This window comes from Desmodus rotundus, chromosome 9, assembly GCF_022682495.2.
Source record: "Desmodus rotundus isolate HL8 chromosome 9, HLdesRot8A.1, whole genome shotgun sequence".
NCBI lineage: Eukaryota > Metazoa > Chordata > Mammalia > Chiroptera > Phyllostomidae > Desmodus > Desmodus rotundus.
The window spans coordinates 47968216-47986453 of record NC_071395.1 but is presented as its reverse complement, the minus strand read 5'-3'; the positions used below and the strand labels follow the sequence as shown (position 1 = coordinate 47986453).

The 18238-nt window shown below is 48.6% G+C and overlaps 1 protein-coding gene across 15 annotated transcripts in view; it reads right to left on the bottom strand.

The window, feature by feature from the left end:
* NWD1 (NACHT and WD repeat domain containing 1) overlaps positions 1–18238 on the bottom strand; it is a 62461-nt gene that overhangs the window by 20234 nt on the left and 23989 nt on the right. For 14 of the 15 annotated variants that reach the window (XR_008425120.1, XR_006655503.2, XR_006655502.2 and 11 more), the window contains 8 exons: positions 17568–17771; positions 16250–16409; positions 14968–15085; positions 13883–14041; positions 10985–11182; positions 9390–9512; positions 3418–3626; positions 1850–2116 (listed from right to left, as the gene is read on the bottom strand). Coding sequence is in view for 11 of the 15 variants with exons in the window: in XM_045195782.2 (XP_045051717.2) it covers positions 1850–2116; positions 3418–3626; positions 9390–9512; positions 10985–11182; positions 13883–14041; positions 14968–15085; positions 16250–16409; positions 17568–17771 (1438 nt within the window). In the remaining 4 variants the exon portion in view is untranslated. The remainder of the gene's footprint in view (positions 1–1849; positions 2117–3417; positions 3627–9389; positions 9513–10984; positions 11183–13882; positions 14042–14967; positions 15086–16249; positions 16410–17567; positions 17772–18238) is intronic. The other variant, XM_045195783.3, reaches the window with a different exon arrangement.

Here is an 18238-nt window from a genome sequence, read left to right as displayed (position 1 = left end):
AAGGAGAAGGACAGAGTGCTGAGTGCGTGCAGGGCCCTGCAGGGGCACTTGGAGAACAACAGCTTGCTGGGTCCCCACCTGAGCAGGAGCGCCAGTTAATCTCATGGAAGAGAAGGAAAGGAGGCCCAGGAGGTGATGCAGCGGGCTCCAGCTCACGTACAGCACCCGAGGAGGCTGAGTGCCGTGGCCCAGGCTCGCACATTGCTGTCTCTCCTTCTGTTTTTCCCTCCCTTTCCTTCTCTCTAAAAGTAAATAAATAAAATCTTTAAGAAAATAAAAAGAACCACAAGAGCTTCCCCAGCCGTAAATAGGGGCCCCGGCGGGGGACATGTTTGTGGAGGTCCCTACAAGTGATGTGTACCCAGGTGAGCACTGTGGCTTTGCTAACCAAGGGCGCCATCATCCATAGGCTTGGAACCGACAAAACAGTAGCCTTTCGGAATAGAAGAATAGCCTTCAGAGCTGAGGGGATGGGAATAGAGCACCACTGCTGAGTTATGGAGGGAGAAATGTGAGTTTAACTAGCACCTTATTTCCAATTCATTCCAGTGATATCCTACTTGTCAAAAGTCTGAGCAGGCGCCCATCTATCTATCCCTTGTCCTGGCTCTGGATGTAGGTGCCATTTCTGCACCCCCACCCCCATTTTACTAATGAGGAAACCGAGGCTCAAAGAAGGGGCCGAGCTTGCCCAAGAATACAACTAGTTTAAGGCAGAACTTGGGTTTTCAAACCTAGCTGTGTCTAACCCCCAAATTCAGGTTCCTCTAGGCTGAAGGATATTACCAAAGATAATCAGTAAATGGAGAAATAACATTAAACATCCAAGAGACCTGATAAAAGAACCGAGGGTCTCTTTCATTATTGTGTTTGCTGCCTGGATTGCTCAGGGAGGCTATGAGGCCATGAGGTCCAAAAGTGTGGAGCTTCAGGATGATTCTCCAGTGGCCATGTTCCTCCCTGCCCCCAATTCTCACCTCCCCGGCAGAGCATACAAGACCCTCTGTGACCCGTTTCCATGATGCCTCTCTTTTCCTTAGAATGTCAGGCACAACCTACCTCCCCACCATGGTATCCCCTATTCCCTCTGTCTTTCCCTTTTCATCCTGGAAATCCTTCCTGTTCCAAGGATGCCTACCCAGGGGAGCCTTCCCAGATTGCTTCTTCCAGAAGTATTTACTCCTTCCCCCCAATGAAGAACACACTACCTCTACCTCTACTGAAAACAGAGTCTGTTCCCTTAGTGTGGCTATATGTAATTGGTGAGTGCATCTCCCTCCTTAAGTTGAGTTCTTGGGGGCACAGCTGGACTCCTATGCCTCCTACAGCCCCTCTAGAGCCTGTTGTGGTGCCCTTGTTTCCCCGCCTATGACTCCTTATGTAACTTGCTGTTGGTGCCCATCCACATCCCCTCAAGGTTCTTTTGTATTCCTGGAGGTTGCCTACTGCACACCTGCAACTGTACACCTGGGTTGGTATTTTTTCTGACCTCCCCACCCCCATCCCACCATCACACTCCGTCCCTGTGTGAATCCTCCTGGGGGCATCTAACATGGATGGAGCCGGTGGGTGGTACCCAAGCTCCTGGCTCCTTGGTGGGGATAGGGCTAAAGCCCATTCTTAACAGCGTCTCCCACGTCAGCCCCAGCAGGACTGAGTGCCAACAATGACCCCCACTGGCCAGCCCCCAGGAGACACCCATAGGTGTTCTCTGAAATGTGCTGAATTGTGAATCTTGGATTAGGAAGTCAAGTGTCGTATTACAAGATGGTTTCTCCCAGCTTCTAGGACAGCTGAGCACTTTGGAGCTGAGTGAGTGTTGGCCTCATATTCAATAAAAGTTGCTTACCAAAGAGATGGAGCCCTTGCTGAATCCAACAACCATCCATCCTGATTTCTGGACTGCGACCCCACAGGTGGGCGTTTCTTCTTTGATACTGGACAAGTGTTGCTTCCCCTGCACTCTGCCTGTGGCCGAGCCCCACAGACTGACCACGCAGCCCTCTGACACTGTCAGCAGCACGGCCCCCAGCACTGCTGTGCACAGCCAGGGGCCAGAGGCATCTCCCAGGACTTGGAAAACCAGCTCTGCAGTTTCCAGATTCCAAGCACTGACCTAATAGGATGAAAAGGAAGAGAAAACTTGGCAGACGGCCTAGGCTGCAAGTTTTCCAGAGTCAAATGCAAGACCTGCTCCTTTTTATAGTTCATGCATTTTATTTTCAACACTCTGGTAGCTCCAAATATAAGGGGGTCAGAGAGAGAGGTATCCTGAACTGGATCCTGGAAGAGCAAAAGGACATTTGCAGAAAATTGATGAAGTCCAAATAAAGTCTGGAATTAAGTTGATAGAAACGATCACTATTAATGTCTTAGATTTGACAACTGTAGCCATGTAAGATGTTGACATTGGAGAAGCCTGGATCAAGGGCATGAGGGAACTCTATAATAACTTTATAACTTTTGCATAAATCTAAAAGTGCTGCAAAATAAAAAGTTTTAAAAATATAAAAAAGCCAGCCCTACCATATGCATCGACATCGTATGCCCATTACAAGTAATTATTGATTAAAGCAGTTTCCCTATTTAACCTCACAAAAATTATCTTTTACCAGCAGTAACCATTTAAATAGTAAACATTTGCCTACTAATTTTACTTCTGGGGTTTGTGTTAAAGAAATAAGGAGAGATACACACAAAAATATATGCATAAAGAAATTTATCTCAGTTATTTGAAAGCTCAAAGAGCTGGACACAACCTATATGTCCAACAGTAAGGGATTAGTTAAATAAACAATAGTGGAGCCATGCAAAGGAACCTTATGAAATCACTCAGCAAGCTCTTTTTGAAGACTGTTTAAGGGCATGAGTGAATGAAAATAGCTTTATAGTCCTGGCTGGTGTGGCTCAGTGGGTTGAGCGCTGGCTTGGGGATTGAACCAGAGAGTCCCTGATCTGATTCCCAGTCAGGGCACATGCCTGGGTTTTGGGCCAGGTCCCCAGTAGGTGGCGCACGAGAGGCAACCACACATTGAAGCGTCTCTCCCTCTCTCCTTTCCTTCTTCTCTCTCTAAAAATAAGTAAATAAACAAAATCTTAAAATAAAACATATTTAAAAAAGGAAATAGCTGTATAGAACTGCACATACGGTTTTATCCCGATTCTGTTTTATACACACAGGCATTTGCAAACACACACACATATACCACATAAAGTAGTATCATGTAAATGTTAACAGCAGTTATCTTTGAGAGTCATTGTTTCTTTACTGTTGTTTCCAAACTTTTGTGGATAACAAAGGTGATTTCTATAATCAGTTTTGAAATCAACATTTCTCTAATATTTAAGCCTGCACTACCCAATAAAAATACAGTACAAGCCACATGTAACTAAATTTTTATTAGCCACCTTTGTTACCTTTGAGCTAGATGCGGCGTACACAATCTTCTTCGCTTCGTCCACATGGAGGCTCCGGACCTGAGATTCAGTGGGCTCTTTTGAGCCTCCATCCCAAATGGTGAATTTCTCCCGGCCAGAGAGCAAGTCCCACAAGCGCAGCGTGCGGTCCTTGGAGGCCGAGATGGCCCGCGTCCCTTTGGCAAACACTTCTACGCACCTGATCTCTCCTGCAGCGGGCCAGGGTGTGGGAGAGTATATTAGCTGGGCACACTTTGACCTTCCATCTACCAAAATGCCTGTCGGCTTGGAAGTTCACTGGTTTACACAAAAAGGGGCGGGGGAGGAAATACGTGGCAAAGCATGTAATAACTGGTTGGGAGTAAATCAACTGCCCAGATGGTGAACCTGTAATAAACAGAGATCATTGAAATGAATAAAAGTTCAGCATCATCCAGGGGGTGTGAGAAAAGCAAGGTAAAATTATAGAAGAAGATTCTATAATTTGGGAGAGATATTATCTAAGCAAAACATGAAATTTCAAAGTCATGAAGAGAAAAAATAAGCAATTGGATTATATAAAAATGTAAAACTTCAGGAGGGTAAAATGTAACTGAAAGGCATATGGCAGACTGGGAGAAAATATCTGCAGTATATAACAGATGCATGGAGACCCTCCTTAATAAACAAAAAGTTCTTATAAATAAGCAAGGAAACTGCAAATAACCTGTTCACAAGGTGGGCAAGGAATATACACAGGAAATTGACAGAAATAGTACAATAGACAATAAGCTTTAGAAAATGATGCTCAACCTCATAGTCACCACAAAAATGCAAGATGAAATTCCAATATCATTATTACCCATCACACTGGCAAAAATTTTATAGGTTGATTGCTGAAGGGCTGGCAAAGATAAAAGAAATCAGTTATGGTCCTACCTTGCTGATAGACATTTAAGTTGATGTAAATTTGTAGAGGGGACTTGGTACCATGTATTAACACAGTTACAATGTGCAACCTCTTGGTTTTGATAATATACTGTAATCACGTAACATGTTGCCAGTCAGGTGAATAAAGGGTACACAGGAGCTCTCTGTACTACTTTAGCTAGCAACTTCACGTGGGTCTACAGTACTCAACATTTCAAAGCAAATGGCTAAGAAAAAGAGGAATAAAGAAAAAGCGTGCATACAATTTGACTCAGAAATCCTACTTCTAGAAATATATCTTACAGAAATAATAGCATAACTGTGTGAAGTTCCAGAAGCACTTTAATTGCATACTATTTGTATATGAAGAATATTATGCAGGCATTAAAAATAATAAGATGGACCCTGGCCGGGTGGCTTAGTTGGTTGGAGTGTCATCCCGTAAACCGAAAGGTCGAGGTTCAACCCCAGTCAGGGCACATCCAATACCTAGGTTGCCAGTTTGATTCCTGGTCAGGGCTTGTACGGGAAGCAACCAATCAAGGTTTCTCTCTCACATCAATGTCTCTCTCTCTCTCTCTCTCTTTCTCTCTCTCCCAAATCAATAAATATATCCTCAGGTGAGGGTTAAAATAATAATACTAATAAGATGGGTGTATATATACAATGTCGTGACCACGATAATCTTTATTATAACAGCCAATACTTACTGAATGTCTTCTATGTGCCAAGCATAGTTGTAAGGGGTTTACATACATTAAATTCTTTTAATCCTCATAACAACTCTGTGAGCTATGATGATTATCCCTTAGACCGATGTGGAAGCTGAGGCTCTGCAGAACTTAGTAACTTATCCAAAGCCACATGGTTAGTAAGCAATGGAGCCAGGATTTGAGCCCCGAGCCCAAGCTCTCAACCACTACAGAACACTGTTACAATGAATTGTGATAAAAGCTAGTTGCGGCACAGTACATAAAATAGCATGGTCTGGTTTTTGACAAAAAATCCAAGTACACCAGCCCATAGAGAGCTATGTCGGCAGCAGCCTAGAGAAAGCGTGCCATGGGCATACAACGAACTGTGAACTCTGGTCACTTCGGGGAGAAATGCCAAGGGGGAGAGAATAAAGGGAGAGAGTTTTATTCCTTTATAATTCAAATGCCAGCAACATAGTGTGTGATTTTTATTTCTTGTAATTTGGGTATTTGCAAGCAAGATTGTTATAAATAGTAATATTTTACAATATATCTCCATAGAGAACACATATTACTGCTAACATGAATTAGAGTACATACATGATATGCAAAGAGGTAAAATATATGATGTCAACTGAAAAAAAGGTAAAAGCTTATAAGATTATATAACCACATGTGTATAAGGCATATATATATACTACATATCTACATACTATATATACTCGTGTATATATAACTGTATGTACATACAGTTACATGCCACGTAATGACATTTTGGTTAATAATTGTATACACGATGTGGTCCCATGAGATCAGATTGGAGCTGAAAAGTCCCTATGGCCTAGTGACATTGTTGCCACTGTCATGCAACACGTCCCTCCCCGGTCGTGACGCTGCCGCTGTAAACACATCCACTGTGCTCGGGTGGGACTATGATGCTCCCACAGGACGAAACTGCTAACAGTCCTTTCTCAGACCCATTCCTGTCCTTGAGCAGGATATGACTGTATGAAATCAAACACCCGTGGAGGAAGGGGTTGGAACAGCCATATGCTGGGAACTGTTTAGTGACTAGCTCTGCAAGGAGGTGGTAGAAAGCCCTGATGTGCGGTGCTGGCCGTTTTTCACGGTGCCAGTACTCCCACTGTGGGTGATTCCAAGCCACCACTGACTGTGCAGGGGGAAGCAATGCCCAGGGGCACACCACTCCTTCCGCGCTGGTACAGCGGCCAAGAGCATCGGTAATGCTGGAGGGTGGTGAAACAATTAGAAAGGGACAAGTTCTGCGTATTCATTACCTTGTATCAATAGAACTGATTTAATTACAAATAGAATGTACTGTTCAATAATGGTTTATTATGTCAACTGCCTTAAACATCCCTGAAAACGCCCCGATCGGCTGCCACAAGCCAACACGAACCACCCGCAGCACGCTGCCCTGTGATCAGAAACTCACTTTTCGTATACGTGTCTGAGTTTTTCAATAAACTGATGACTGAAGTTTTCCAATTACAAATAATAAGAGTTTGATGGCTTTAAAAAAGAAATAAAGGTCACTATTGGTAAATGGGCACAGGCCTTGAATATTCATATTTGCCAACACAGAGATTGAGTAGACATATAGAAAGAGAGCCATCCTGGTGATAATGAAATGATTGGAAACTTATTTCCCAGACGCCCTGGCAGTCAGTACCCGCCCACTCCCATCCCTCGGGGAAGAAGAGAGTGAAACGAAACTCGGACCCTGGAGCCGTGAGGCTGAGGGGAGTCATGTGCTGCATGTGACCTGTCTGGAAACCAGAGAGACGACAACTTGTCAAAACTCAGAGGAATGCTCCTACCCTTCAACTCAAGGATCCCACTTCCTGAAAGTATCCAACAGAATGCTAAAAATATTGATAAGAGTAATGAGAGATTCACCCTACCATTACCCAGAATAGCAGATAACTAGAAATACTCTAAATGTATATTTTTAATAAATTCTGGAAGGTGATCTGTTGAGGGAATGAAATATTTTTGCTTCATTTACACGTGATAAATAGGAAGACGTGGTGGATCACAGCGGCATTACTCAACAGCCCGAACTGGAAGTGGTGTAAAGGTCGTTCAGCTGAGAATGGATAACAAGCGCCGCTCAGCCCACGCCGCGGATAGGACGCGGCAATGCAGCAGCGCCCACGAACCTCAGACACATCGCGCTGAGTGAACGAAGCTGGGTGCAAGCGATCACAGAGCGCACAATTCCATGTACACAAAATGTCCAGAAAGCAAACCCACAGATTCAGAAAGCAACCGGTGGTGGCCAGGGAGCTGGCGTGCGGGAGCAGGGGCGGACTGAGACGGGACACGGGGAGCTCCTGGGGGTGACGAAAAGTTCTAGGACTGTGGTGACGGTTGCTCGACTCAGCAAATTTACTAAAAATCACCGAATTGTACATTGAAAACAGTTGAAGTGTATGGAATATAAATTAGGCCTCAATAAAGTTGTTTTTAAAAGATTCAACAGAAACAAAAAGTAATGTGTGTGGAAACACGCTGAGAAAATACAATCTCAGGAACGCCAACAGTGTACTGCTTGGATTGCGTAGGCATATTTCTGACATCTTCACTGAGACATATTTACAAACAAAATCCACCCGTTCGGCCAACGGTAGAATTCCCTGAATGCTCACGGTCGTTCAACCACCACCACACGCTACGTTTAGAATAGTTTTATAGCCCCCCAAAGCCGTCACTCCTCCGCCTTCTCTCCGTGTCATTTCACAGTGTCTAAGTCAGTGGTGTGCACTCACAGTGTTGTGCGACTGTTGCCTCCATCTGGTTCCAGAACATTTCCACCACCCCTAAGGGAGACCCCGTCCTCAGGAGCAGTCGCTCCCTATTCCTTCCTCTCCCGCTGGCACCCTGAACCTGCTTTCTGTCTCAGGGGAGTTGCCCACTCAGGACATTTCATGGAGATGGAATCATACACTACGTGGCCTTTTGTGTCTGGCTCCTTTTATTTGGTGTGATATCCTGGGCTCCAGCCTCATGGCTTCCTTGCTGTTCTGGAAACACGCGCCAGGCTCCTCTACCTCTCGGTGACTTTGCACCGGCTGTTTCTCATGCCTAGACGCTCTGCCCTGTGTCCTCTGCACACCTCTTCCTTCACACCCTCTGCCTCTTGGCTGAAATGTCGCTGCTTAGAGAGATGCCTTCCCCAAGCCCCTAAGTTGGTCACTTGGGTTATTGTAGCTCACGACATGCTGTTTTCCTCATGACACTTGTCCCAGTTTGTACTGGCTCACCCTCCCAAATACGTGAGCCTGACTCAGGCCAGGGCTGGCGTGAGGAGAGTGCCCCCCTAACCTGGCCAGACAGTGCAAACTTTAAGGAGGCACTGAATCGCTGAGTGCCCCTTTGCCTCTGGTTCCAATACGGCTTGGCATGCACTATTGCCGATCCTGTCTTTATTCAGGACAGGTTGATATTTATTCATTGTGGTTCTTTTAGCATTAATTTCCATTTTTAAAAGACATTGTATTGAAATAGTATTTGTCTCGATGACTAAGGTTTTATTAACTATGGGGGCACCCCTTTAAATTGTACACCCAAGGCGTGTGTCTTACTCCTCTCACCCTAATCTCATCCCTGGTCTGTCTCTCTTTGACCTCTAGAACAGGGCCTGGTACACAGTAGGCACTCAATAATTGATCAAATGAGTGAACCACAGTGGTGATGGGGCGCTGTAGAAAGGAAAACTTCACTGCGCTAGACAGTTGCCTAGATGACCACAAGGCTTTACCCTCCCTGGTCCATATGTACCTTCTCAGTGTGGCTCTACCTATCCCATCAAGAGATAGAGTCTGTTTCTCTGATCACTAATTTTTGACTGTTCTTGTGACTTCCCCTGGCCACCAGAATGTGACAGGGTGCCAGTTCCAAGGACAGTTCTGGACCTTAAGAGTCTTGTGCACTTCTGCTTGCCCTCTAGAGGCCCTGCTGCTGCCCCAGCTAGCCTGCTGGAGGACGAGAGCCCATGGAGCACAGCTGAGTTGTCTCAGCTGAGAACATCCAGAACCAGTCAGCCCCCAGATGCCTCACTAAGGGATCTCAGATGATTGAGCAAGCCCGGCTGAGACCAGAAGAGCTGCCCAGCTCAGTCCGGCCTGAACAGCCAATCCACAGAAGGTGAGCTAAATGAACGGCTATTGTTTGAAGCTACTATGTTTTGAGGTGTTTTGTTATACGGCTATAGCTAACTGATGCAGGATCAAAGCCAGGGTTTTGGTGCAGGGAGGTGAATTGGTAGTGAAGGGGTTCTGGGGACTGACTGGTTGATGTGGGACACTAGGAAGAAGGTGGTAGAAACCCCTGCCCGAGCCTCACTTGTGTGTCCAGTTAGGATGTGGATCACCTGCTGTTCTTCCATGTCCCACACGGTCACAATGCCGTCCTGGCTGCCGACCACCAGCAGCTTCTCTTCCAGGCTCCACGCCATAGCAGTGATGCCTGCAGCCCACAGGAGACAACAGGGAGAACATCAGTCCTCGTACATGAGTGCTCAGCCACGAGGTCCTCTCACGGACCGCCACTCCACAGACAGAGAAACTGAGTCAGGGTCGGGTTCAGTCCCTGTCCAGAGCCACACACCCAGGAGGTCGCAGAGCCAGGATGCGAACCCGGAGCTGTCAGACACCAGGCTAAGATCCCGGCCATCATGTTTATGTTGCTCTTGGGAGCGAAACCACAGCTTGGTCACAAGTGTCTCTCTAGCTCAGTGTTCTTTACCCAGGGGCGACTCTGCTACCCAGACTGGGACACTACACTGTTACGTGAGAGAGAGATGAACTATTTTATTTTATTGAAGCCACTGCTGTTTCGGCCTTTGTCACAGCATGCAAACCTGTATCTTAACAAATACAGTTTTCCGTTAAACCAGATTCAGCATCAGACTCCTTCTCAATACAGCATTTTAGTGGCTGACCCTAAATCAATTCTTCCATTGATTGTATTTAGTGTCTCTTAGAATTTCTGTTTTGGAAGCACTACGCCTTGGGAGTGTAGCTTTTCGTTCAGGGCAATGCAGCATAGAAACGTCCTGAGTTGCAATAACTGACACTTGAACCACAAGCTAATTGTATTGAGTGGTCTTCTAATTAATGCAAGAGGTTGTGGGTGAGCAGGAAAAGGGATAGACGGTGGAGGCGGATTGGTAGGTAAGTGGGCAGGCAGTTGGTTAGATGAGTGGGTGAGTGAATGGTTAGGTATTACATGAGGAGATGGACAAATCAACTGATAGATGGGTGGGTGAGCTGATAACTGGCTGAGTGTATGGAACGGTGGAGGGGTAAGTGAGTGGATGGAGCATGGCCAGGTGAAGGAAATGGAAAGATAAGTGGCATGGATACAGGGATGGAAGGAAAGCTGATAAAACATGAATGGTGATGAGTGGATGGAAGGAAGGAAGGAAGGAAGGAAGGATAGATGGATGAAGAGAGGAAGAGGGGATGGACAGAAGGACAATGGAAGGAAGGAAGGATGGATAAATGGATGACAGATGAACAGAGAGAATGAAACCCTCTTGTCTAATATTCCGGAGTGCTGGGGAATCCACGGGTTCCACCAGCATCCCCGGGGCCAGTCAGACACCAGTCCTTAGCTTCCAGACGTACCAGCACCAGCCTATGAATCGCAGAAACTCTCTGTAAGACGGGCACTAAGTGCCTAGAGACCAGACCCCTGAGGCGGCTGGCATCTCCTCACTCTGGGCTCATTAGCAGTCTTCACACTAGTCACCTACAGTCCCTGGTGGGACAGAGAGAGTGAGCCAGCAGGAGACAGCAGGGGCAGCCCTGATGGCACCCGTGGGACCTCCCGCCTGGCAGAGAGGAGCCCCGGAGAGCAGGCTGAAATATCTGCCCTCCGCTGCCCCCGGGGAAAGGGGGGGCCTGGCAGGACTTTTGCTACCCTGGGAGACCCACCTTTGTGACAGCCTGTGAGGGTCACCTGGAGGGGACCTCCTGGGGGCTGGAGGAATCCTCCAAGAGGCACCAGCACAGGGTGTGGGCACACCCGGAACCAGTTCTGGGCCTGCTGGCAAAGCTGTCCCACCAGTGCTGGATGCGAGGTGGCGAAGAAATGGAGTCTGGCCAGGATTTCTGTACACAGGATGCTCCTCTCTGCAACGAAGGGACTCTGGTTAAGGGAGGGGCTCTGCTTTCCTGGGATGAACACCCCCCTTGCCCATCATCCTCTCCTGCCTTTGTTATCTGCATACATTTGCCCTGATTTGAGTGCACTAGGTAGTCTCCAGCCTTCGGGCCTCTGCCTGGAATGTTCCCTCCCCTCCTCCCCCTCCTGTTTCTCATACCAATCATTTCATCCTCATCTTAGCTCGAAGGTCACTTCTGAGAAAAGCATTCTGCAGTCCAGCCCTCCGGCCCCCGCAGTCCTGAAGCTCAGATCTTATCGCAGCTGCCATCTGACATTTCTTTGTGTGTTTATTTGAAGGCCCAGCCATCCCCACCGCCCTGGGCCTGGAGGAATAATGTGTGTCTTATGTATTCTTACTGCCTAGCTGGAACCTTAGAGACACCCAACAAGTATCTGCTAGAGAAACACCTATCATTTCCCCAGCACTTCACAGTTACAGAGTGTGTTAGTTTCCTGTGGCTGCTGTAACAAATGACCACAAACTGGGTAGCTTAAAACAACAGAACTTTATTCTCTCCCAGCTCGGGGGAGAAGTCCAAAACCAAGGTGTCGGCAGGGCCATGCTCCCTCTTAAGGCTCTAGGAGGGGATCCTCCTCATCTCTTCCAGCTTCTGGGGGCTCCAGGAGGCCTTGGCTTGTGGCCACGTCACCCCAATCTCTGCCTCTATCTTCACACAAACCTCCTATCTGTGTGTGTCCATGTTTTCTCCTTTTCTGTTTCAACTCTCTCTTTGCTTCCTTCTTATAAGGATACTTGCGATTTCACTGAGGGCCCACCTACGTAACCTGGCAGGAACTCTCCATCTCAAGACCCTTAACTTAATCACATCTCTTGTCAGATAAGGTGATTGTCACGGGTTTTAGAGATTAGGAAGTGAATGTACATTTGCCCGTGGTTGGCAGTTTTCTGCCAACCACACAGAGGTATCATCATTATCACCTCAAATTTATAAAGGGGAAAATTGGGGCACAGAGAGGTTAAGCAATTTGCACAAGGTCACACAGCCGGTCAGAGGCAGGACTCTGACCTAAAGAGCTTGATTCCAGTGCTGAGTAAAGACCAGGGACACTGAAGGTGGACAGTTTATTTTGCTCCTGTTGTTGGCACACCCTAACTGTGGGGCCCAGGACAATGGTGGTGATGTCCTGAGCCTTGGTTTGTTGGTGGGTCAAATGCGGCAGAGACAGGACCAGGGGCAAGTGCCTCCCTTGTCATGGGTGCAAAATTTAAGGTGGCGCCTATAAATTCAACTATCAAGATAAATACTATTTTCATGCAATATTTTAAAAATCAAAAATAATGTACCTCAAACCCATGATGAACAAAATATCAATCTTGCAAATAAAAACAGGGTCAGAAATGGCACCACACTACCCTGGCTGGTGTGGCTCAGTTGGCTGGGTGTCGTCCCGCAAAGTGAAAGGTCATCAGTTCCGTTCCCCGAGTCACCGATCCCCCGTCAGGGCATGTGCCCAGCTGTGGTCCCCAGTTAGTGGTGTGTGAGAGACAATCTATCAATATTTCTCTTTTTCCCTCCCTGTCCCCTTTCTCTAAATGAGGAAGGAAGGAAGGAAGGAAGGAAGGAAAGAAGGACGGACAGAAGTGGGGAAGGAAGGGGGAAAGGAAGAAAGAAAAATGGCACCGTGCCGAGTCATCCTGCAGCCGGAGACAACAGAGGTCAGAAATATCGGCCCGTGTTCTAGGAGCCGGAACGTAAGGAACGTTGCCCAGCTGCAGCCTCGTGTCGCAAATTGGTGTATGGTGCTCTGTGAGAGGGGAGCGGGGAGCTGGCGTCCAATGGGGACAGTTCAGTGCGGCAAGAGGCAAAGTTCTGAGATGGACGGTGGTCATGGTTACAGAACAACGTGAACGACTTAATGCCACTGAACTGCGTGCTTAACGAGAACTACAATAGTAAATTTGAGGTTACATGTATTTTACCACAATTTTAAAATACAAAAACAAACAGCCCTGGCTGGTGTGGCTCAGTGGACTGAGCACCGGACTGCGAACCAAAGGGTCACTGGTTTGATTCCCAGTCAGGGCACACGCCTGAATAAAATCTTTAAAATAAAACATAGAAAATAAAAAACAAACAAAATACCACCCTGGACAGAGCACCAACTGAACACGCAGAGGTTCTTCAGCCTCTAGGGCAGCCCGACGACTTGCCCTGAGGGCCAAGAACGACTTTTACAGACCAGTGTTTGCAACCCGTGAATGACAGGAAACTCCGACTTTGACCCGCAATTAAGCAAAACCTTATTCCCCAGAACAAGAATAGACCTGAGTTACCAAAGGTCATGCTCAATATTATAGTTGTATTTTGAATTTCATCAATAGGAAATCTGTGGGAATGTTTTTGCTCTCTTGATATGTTAAGTATTGGCATCGTTTCCTTGATTTTACTTGAAATATCAGCCATCCGGTCCTGTCTAGAAACAGGCGTTGGGCCAGGGGCAGGGGACAGGCACTGCTTTGGTGGTTGTTACGCCAAAGCTCTCCCAGGTACAACTTACAGTTCTGGAGGCTGGGGGGGAGGAGCCCCAGAGGTGTAGGCGGGAAAGGTGTGTGTTAGTAACAGTCTAGCTGGTGGCACACTGGGGAGAGTGAGCTTCTAGTGGCCAGTACAGAGCGGACCCCCCGCCAGGCCGGCCCCCCTCACCCATGCCTCGGAACTCCACGGCTGGGCGGCACAGCTGGAGAGCTTCTCGGACCAGGCCCACCTCTGGACAGCCCACATGAGGGGCGTACAGGTCGAAGTCATCCAACAGGCTCTCGATGCCCCCGGAGACACCCCGGCAGGAAATCCAGTCCATGCTGCCTGCAGGGAGAAGGGGGGCTGTGGGGAGCACGTTCCTCCCTCCAGTTCATCCCGGGAGGTGGGCTCCCACCTCTCCCTTTCTCCCAGGGGGTCTCACTCCTGGCACTGCTGACACAAGGCCGGGTGACCCTCTGTGGCGGGCGGTCCTGCGCACTGCACTGCGTTGGGCAGGATCCCTGGTCTCCACCCGCCGGATGCCAGTAGCTGCCCCCAAAGTCATGATAATCAAAAACACAGACACTGCCCGTGGGCAGTGTCACCCCTGGTTGAGAATCACAGAGATGAATGAGAGAGAGAGAGAGAGAGAGAGAGAGAGAGAGATAATAGGCAAATAGGTGGATAGACAGAAAGAAGGATGTATAGACAGGCGGTGGATGGGTAGACAGAAACATGGTAGACACAGATGGCAAGAAAGAGAAGTGACGGCTGAACAGACAAACCTAGATGGTAGCTAGAGACAGAGACGGTAATAAACAGACAGAAGATGGATGGATAGACAATGATGGATAAATAGATATAAAGATGATAGAAAGATGCAGATAGAGACAGGATAGAGAGACAGATATGATAGGCAGAGGTGATTGATAGATAAATATAGATAAACAGAGATAGAGACAATTGATGACATATAGATCAACAGGGTCTCTCCCATTCTAAGGCTGATTCTCACCCTCCGCTATCAACCAGCACTCAATGCCAGTAGCACCCCCTCCCCCAGTCTTGACAACCAAAATATCCCCAGGCATTGCCAAGTGTCCCCTGGGAAGGAGGTGCAGAGAGAGCCACACCAGGTGAGACCCAGTGCCCTAAGAGGAGCCAAGGATATTGACTTTTGCCCTTCACTCTTCCCAGGCTCTGGAAAGGGGGAGCATGGGGGAGGGGCAAGACCTGCTCCATCTCCTCCAAAGCGGGGTAGGGGGCCTTACCCAGCACCTCCTGCTTCAGCTCCTCGATGCGGCCTGAGTGGAGCAGGTGATGGGGCAGCTCCTTCAGCTTCCGCAGGTTTGCAACAGTGTCTGAGAACCACAGGGGCTGGGGGGCCACCTGCAGAGGGGGAGGGCATGGCAGCCAGGCTGCTACCACAGGAGCCAGCTCATTCCTTCACTCCACAAACGGGAGCCAGGCTGGGCACCATGTGATGCTGGAGGGAACGGGCACACAATTCCAGACAGAGATGCCCTATTTCCACCACAAGTCAGGCTGGGGCAGAGGGAGGGGCGTGGGGCTCAGGAAATCCAAGGGGCATTGGAAGCGGGGCCTCAGAGGATACGTAAGAGTTTGATAAAATAGGTCAGAAACAGTGGGGTTCTTGGGTGAGGGAACGGCATGTGCAAAGGTCCAGAGGTGGGAGGGCACAGGATGAGAGTTTTGGGGAGGGCTGAATGATAAGACAGAGTAGGCAATCATGGTGGGGATGAGACTCGGGAGTTCGTCGGCAGAGGATCACGAATATCAGGCTGAGGTGGGGGTGGGCAGAACACAAAGGCACTCGGGAAACATGGAGGCGCTACAGGAGAGGCATGACCAGATTGCATTGTCAAAAGCATTCCCTGGGAGGACGGACTGAAGCAGGAGGTCCTGAGTCTGGGAAGGAGTACAGACCACGCCCCAGAGTGAAGGGAAGAGACTGAGCCCGCAGGGGTCCTGGGCACTGTACTGGGAGGAGACGTGTGAGTCATCAGCACCAAGAAACCTCAGCCTGGCCCTGCCTCTGGCCTCCCCTGTGCATCCACGGAGACAAAATAAAAGAAAAATCTAATGACAACAAAAGACTTACAAGTATAGTTGCTGGTGGTAACCAATGTGCTACAGTTGTGGAAGATGTTCATTAACGTCAGGGGAAACTGACAGAAGTGTCCACGGGAACTCTCTCTACTTGACTTGCAACTCTTCTGTAAGTTTAAAATCATCTCAAAACTAAAAGTTTTTAAAAACTTGTAAGTTCTGTCTCAGAGTGAAGGGAACACAAAGTAATCAGGAAGAGGAAAACCTGGAAGGCTTCCTGAAGGAAGAGGCTTTTGAGTTGGGCTGTAAGGTGTTTGAGAGGCAAAAAAATGAAGGCACAGCACACCAGCTCAGGATGCCAAGTCTTAGAGCTCCTGGGCACAAAAGAAGAAAGACTAGAAGGGAATTTGTGAATAGTGACTTGGTCTTGCCCACATAGCAGGGTAGAAGTTGCAGGTGGGGAACGGGGTGTAGACACCTCACCTTTCGGTCCAGGTTCAGGGGCTTCCCCACCAGTGGCAGGGTGATGAGTTTCTTGGTGCCCTGGCTCCAGGTCCCCAGGAAGAAGTCAGCCAACATTCCGTGCCTCTTGGCTTTCTCCGACCCCAACAAGTAGCGCTCTCGGATCACCTCCACCAGCTGTCTGCAGAGAGGGACGTGGGCTAGTGGGTTTGGGGGACTGGACGAGCTCAGAGTTGGCCACTAGCTTTCCAGGAGGCAGTTCCCAAAGGCAGGTCCATCCTAAACCACCATCCAGATGCTTGCAAAGTCTGCTGGATTTATCTCTACATCAGCCCATCTTTTTTTTTTTCTCAAATAAATGTACTTTAAAAGGAACTTTGGGGATTCTCATGTTAAATATAAAATAAGCCCTGGCTGGTGTAGCTCAGTGGTTGAGTGCCAGCCTGCAAATCAAAGGGGTCGGTCGGTTCGATTCCCAGTCAGGGCACATGCCTGGGTTGGGGGCCAGGCCCCCCACTGCAGGGCACATGAAAGGCAACCACACATTGATGTTTCTCTCCCTCTTTTTCTCCCTCCTTTCCCCTCTGTAAAAAATAAATAAATAAAATCTTTTAAAAAACCATAAAATAAGTTACTGCATGACCCAGAAATTCCACTCTTGGAATTATACCCAGTGTGTATACTCCGAGTATACACCAAAAGAATTGAAAACTTGTACACGCAAGTTCATAGAAGCACTATTCACTTGCCCAAAAGGTGGGAACGGCCCAAACGCCTGATGAATGGATAAGTAAATAGTGATGCATCCATACAGTCAGAAAAAGGAATGAAGGTTTGCCACACGCTCGCTACCGCACGGATGAATCTCAGAAACACCATGCTGAGGGAGAGAGGCCAGAGACAAAAGGCCCCTCATTGTGTGACCCATCTCTGTAACGGGTGCAGAGCGGGAGATCCTCAGACAGGAAGCGGGTCGGCGGTGGCCAGGGTGGCCAGGGATGGGGAGTCACTGCTCGTGGGGGTGGGGTTTCCCTTTGGGGACATCAAAATGTTCTGGAACTAGATAGAGACCAGGGTTGCACCACACCGTGAATGTACCAAATGCCACCGAACTGTTCACTTTAAAATGTGAATTTTTTGTTGCGTGAATTTCTCCTCAATTTAAAAAACAAGCTACTTGTGTTCCAGTCGGTCGTGCACAGAAACCCTTGAACGTTGTGCCAAATGGGCCTGATTCCCGGGAAATGGGGACAGAAGGGCATTTGGGTCAAGGAGGAGCCCCGTCCGTGAGTTCTGGCTCTTGGGCACCCAGCCAGTGTCACCTCCGCATCGGACCTACCTGTGGGCGATGGCCAGGAGTGTGAAGCCATCCATGGGTCGCCTGGCCAAGCAGTTCCCCAGATCACGGCGAAGCCTGACCCACAGCAGGGGTGGGAAACGCAGCAGCTCCCTGCTGGGCGGGGTCCAGGCCTGGTACGCAGCCTGCAGGACCTCGTCGTCCACGGACAGGACGTCCTTCAGCTCAGCCTCTGAGAGCCCGTGTCTGTAGCAGGAAGGATGGGAAACACACCTGTGTCTCCTGCATGTGGAGGACAGAGACGCCAAGGGGGGGACGTGGCCAGCTGCACAGTGTCCTGCATGTCACCAAAGGGTTTGCCCTGAGGATCAGCATTTGGACGATGCCCAGGCCCAGTGGGCACCAGCGCCCGGTTCCGCCTATACCCATCACGCAAGACCTTTCCTGATCAGTCCTTCTGCACCCACACAGCTACAGAACCTCAAATCACCCCTCCCCCGGGGAGCACAGCGAGGGAGGGAGGGAGTAACAGGGAAATAATACAGAAACCAACTGTGCCCACCCCAGCCGACCCCATATTTCCTGGCCCGAGAAGGGGCTGGGTGAGAGAAAGGGAGTGGCTTGAAACTGTGACCAACTGGAGTTCTGGTGCTGAACTGAACGGACTTCCTAACACCTGCGAGCCTGAGCCGGGAAAGGCTGTGGATGTGCCT